Source organism: Loa loa (assembly GCF_000183805.2).
Source record: "Loa loa unplaced genomic scaffold supercont3.79, whole genome shotgun sequence".
NCBI lineage: Eukaryota > Metazoa > Nematoda > Chromadorea > Rhabditida > Onchocercidae > Loa > Loa loa.
The window spans coordinates 162,756-167,264 of record NW_018108259.1 but is presented as its reverse complement, the minus strand read 5'-3'; the positions used below and the strand labels follow the sequence as shown (position 1 = coordinate 167,264).

Genomic DNA, 4,509 nt, shown 5'->3' with positions numbered 1-4,509 from the left:
AACAGCAGTAGCAGCAGCAGCAGCAGCAGTAGCAGCAACAACAACAACAACAACAGCAGCAGCAACAACAGCAACAGCAGTAGCAGCAGCAACAGCAGTAGCAGCAACAACAACAACAACAGCAGCAGCAATGACAATAACAACAGCAGAAACAACAATAACAGCAACAACAGTAACAACAACTACTGCTACAACAACAGTAACGATAAAAATAATAACAATAATAACGATAACAATAACAGTGATAACAATAACGGTAGGGTTCCCCCGATAAAAAAAATTTGCAGATTAATGAGTCTGATGAGTGGTAACGATAATTTGATGCCTCCTTGTTAATGGTATTTAGAGAGAGAGAACGAAATGGAAATGAAAGTGAAGAAAAAGAAGGTTGAGAAATGGAAAAGGTTGTAAAGGTAAAGTGAGGGAGAATTTTGATGACAATTAATTAATAATGAGAAAGATAATGGTGAAGATAATAAATTCCGAATGTGTGGCTGAAAACAAATTTTAAAAGTGTTTTTTTTTGAAAGAAAAAAAAGAGTTCGCTTTAAAAGATTAAAAGAAAAAAGTTTTTATCAAAAATAATTCTTACCTAAAATAATTTTATCTAAAATAAGACAAAAAGGTCGAGAAAACCAGAAAGACAAACAAAAGAGAGAGGGGAAAACAAAATGCAAAACTGATTCCGCAATTAAGAAAATGAAAATTAATTATTGTATTTTAAATTATTTGAATTCGAAGAAATTTCGGTATAAGAATTGCTTCCCTCATTAATTTAACATTTAAACTACTCAATTTATGAAATTTGAAAAAGACGGATCATTTCTTCTTTTTTTGGTAAAAAAAAAAGAAATATGTTATGCATTTGATTCAAATAATTTTATTTTCAATGGGTGACAAGTTTAATTCTACCATAGTTATCATGCTAAATATGATTTGTAGCGTTATTTATTAGTAAATAAATTCCAAAATATAGCCTTACTCATTTTTCTTGCCATTTTTTAATTCAATAAGTTTAAATTTCCATACATTTCTATCCTTATAAATAATTTGATTTATTTTTTTTCACATTCATTTCTTTTTCTACGTATCGCATATAAAATATTGAAGTAGATCTGATTTCTATGTGTCAAATATAAAATGTTGAAGTGGACATTTAATTTCTACCTATCACAATTCGCGAAAATCCCGGGTTATCGAACAACTCGCAAAAATCCCGGTTTAGGGAAAAAACCGTGAAAAGCTTGGGTTGAGGAACAGTTGGCGGAAATCTCAGATTGTGGAACAATTCGCGAAGGAAGACATAGGTTGCAGGACAATTCGCGAAGGACGTGGGTTAGAGAACAGTTCGCGGAAATCATAGGTTGCAGAGTAATTCGCGAAGGACATGGGAGTTTCACCAAGCTTTTGAAGTTTCATTGTTTTAATGATGAAGCAATAGCAAGAGTTCAAGAGCTAGGCGTAAGCATACTACTTCTAATTATTGCTTTCCGACCAGAATATATTCCATGCTTTCGAATACATTGCACTAAGATGAAACTATCGATGTTTTGAAATTTGCCAGATTTATCGCTAAAATATTAATTAAATTAATGATAGCATCTAAATACAGTTCTCAGTGCTATTCATAAAACTCTTCTGCAATATGACAACAGTTATTGCACTGTCATATGATAGCATATTCTGATCCAGAATCTTCCGGTGCTTTATGATGATGTGCCTTTTGTCGTTTCTATTCCTTCCTTCAGTAGTCAGTTAAATGCAAAAATTTTTCAGTGTATATTTAAGAGGAAAAAAAACAAAATAAAAAAAAAGTGATGAAGTATGTTTTGCCTTCCTTCATCAAAACACGTCCATTATGCATTTTTTTTGCCCCCAAATTTGGAAAGAAAAATCTCAATTATTTTCATTAACTCTTTTCAGCCATTACAACTTCCCACTTTTTTTTATTCAAAACAAATCTATTGCACCATGAAACCAATCATCCCTTCCATAACATTCTTCCTTTTCTACTATAAACTTTATAAGATATGCGAAAAACTTGAAGGAAAGTCCTTCTCTTAATTTCTGTTACACAAAGAAATGAATTAATTATGAGTAGGCGATTGAACAATTTTGGCATTCATTTTGGAGCATCAATTGTAGAAATTCAAATAAATGAAGTGAATTTAATTGTAACGATTCGAAAACATGAAATATATGGCAAGTCAAGATTTCTTATTTTTTAGAAGATATTATTAATAATATTATAGGAATGAAAACAGAACATTTGGCGGGGGGAATTTTTATGGTGTATATTGACAAGACTGATTTAAATGGGAATGATCAAAATGATCAATGATCAATGATCAATCATCAAAATTAATCAAATTATCAAAATGATCAATTCCATGTTATTTATATCATAGTCGAGTGAAGAATTTATATAAAAACTTTCATTTCATCAGTAATTTAACAGCAGTGATATTTCCTTGCAGGTTTTCTGCATATGGTTTGCAAGCTACCTGCTGGCTTGCAAGTTACCTGCTGGCTTGCAAGTTACCTGCTGGTTTGCAAGTTACCTGCTGGTTTGCAAGTTACCTGCTGGCTTGCAAGTTACCTGCTTGTTATGTGTGCATAAATAATGAAATGGGCTGTTTAGTAGATGTGGAAGATGATATGAGACATGCAGTTTTATTCAGTAAAATATGATAAATAACAAAAGAATGGTAAAAGAACGGTCCTAATATGAGACAAAAAGAATGAGTAATTCATAAGTAGGCAATAATAATAATAACAAATAATAATAATAACAATAATAAATAAATCAATAATAATAATAAATCAATAATAAATCAATAATAATAATAACAATAATAAATTGTTATCAATAAAACAATAAGTAAATGAAAGGAATTCAACTATTAATCATCAACAATAGCACCTTTTTTACCATAAAATGCATCATTAGCTTTTCTCTTTTTCTCAGCTTCTCCCAATCATCTCGTCTTCGTTTATTGAATTCATTAATTCTCTGTATCTTCTACTCGCTTCATTGACTAATGACAACCACATCCGTCCTCTTATTTCTCTCCTTGACAAACCTATTGGTACATTCCGTTCCTCACTCATTTCTAATACTGATAAATTCAGTGGCTTTATTTGCTCCATTTCCGCTTCCTCAAATTATATGAAATTATCTATCTTACATTTTGTTTAAATTTTGAAATTTTCAGAATATTGCAGCGCTGTATTGTATTTTTAACTTTAAGTAAACATACAGTAATTTGAATGTTACTCAATTGGAAGAAAAAGAAGGCAAAATATATAAAATGCATATTGAAGAGAATAATTCCTTGCCAATTCTGAAAAATATTCAAATTTACTAATGCAATGGATAACACCGCCTGCTGCATAAAGACTCAGTAAATGCTTTTCTAAATGTGTTAAATGTTGAAAAAGAAAACAATTGCAAGTATAGTATTGATGGGATATCTCTCATTCAAATGACTAATAAAGTAGTATTTGCGCGAACTTTATTTATACAAATTTGATTGGAAGATAATTTTATTTCAAAAAAATTACTTATTTGAACATTTACTAGAAATTTCAAAACCTTTCTTGTGACACGAAACTTTTGGAAAACAGCTGACATTCTCGATCGAAATAAATGAAATAGAACTTACCGAGTGAAATTCGTGGAAAAGCGTTTAATATAGACGACTCAATAACTTCTGTTAGATACTGTGAAAGTATCGTCTGTATAAATGGAGTGGCAAATTATCTATACTAATAATTTATGTCCACTTGTAATAATGCAACAATAACAATGACCGTTTAATCCTCTATATTAAATAATTTCATTTTAGTTGTTATATTGCATTGTGAAAATTAATTTATGCAAAGCAGTGGGAATATTTTTTACACAATTTCGTTTCATTTTGTTTCAATTTACCCAAATCTTCAGAATTGCGAGGATATTAACGAGAAGGAGACATTGCATTGCTACATTTCCTGTAATTGATATTACTGATTTATAGATGCTGCATGATTTCAGTTAATTCTTTTGTTCTGACTTCATATCCATTCTTAAACTTGGTTTTCAAATTTGTTGAGTGAAGAAAAAGTTTGTGGAACTTTGAAAATACTGTGATTTTAAAAACAAAAAAATTTTTTTAGCTCAAAAAGCATGAGTATCAAGTATAGAAAGCCTTATAAACAGTTGAATAATAGTGACGGAGTAAAGGAAGATGACAGTATCTATGATGACATTTATTAGCAAAAGCATCTAAAATAAATAAATAAAAAAGAAAGAAAAGATGAAATAGTGGATGATTGTTCACAAAAGGTGCCAAGAAACAATTCCAACTGCATAGGTAAATGCTCCTATCAAACGTATGGGAAAAGAAAATTTTTATATTTGGGATGAGTTATCTCAAATAGAGAAATTTCTTCAGCTGCATTATATCCTTCAATCGTAGTTCCACAATGCACATCCATTTCTGGAAAGGTTTTTCATTAAGGATCTTT

The 4,509-nt window shown here is 30.3% G+C and overlaps 2 protein-coding genes across 2 annotated transcripts; one reads left to right on the top strand and one right to left on the bottom strand.

Moving 5' to 3' along the window:
- Positions 1 to 130: 130 nt before the first annotated feature.
- On the top strand, positions 131 to 1,363 carry LOAG_12926 (hypothetical protein; the record flags this gene model as incomplete). The annotated part of the gene is made up of 2 exons (XM_020448616.1): positions 131 to 256; positions 1,226 to 1,363. The coding sequence occupies 2 exons, from the start codon at positions 131 to 133 to the stop codon at positions 1,361 to 1,363; spliced, it is 264 nt and encodes an 87-aa protein (XP_020301257.1).
- Positions 1,364 to 2,964: 1,601 nt separating this feature from the next.
- On the bottom strand, positions 2,965 to 3,150 carry LOAG_12925 (hypothetical protein; the record flags this gene model as incomplete). Its single annotated transcript, XM_020448615.1, has 1 exon — positions 2,965 to 3,150. One exon carries the CDS (start codon positions 3,148 to 3,150, stop codon positions 2,965 to 2,967), a length of 186 nt encoding a protein of 61 aa, XP_020301256.1.
- Between the last annotated feature and the right edge of the window lie 1,359 nt (positions 3,151 to 4,509).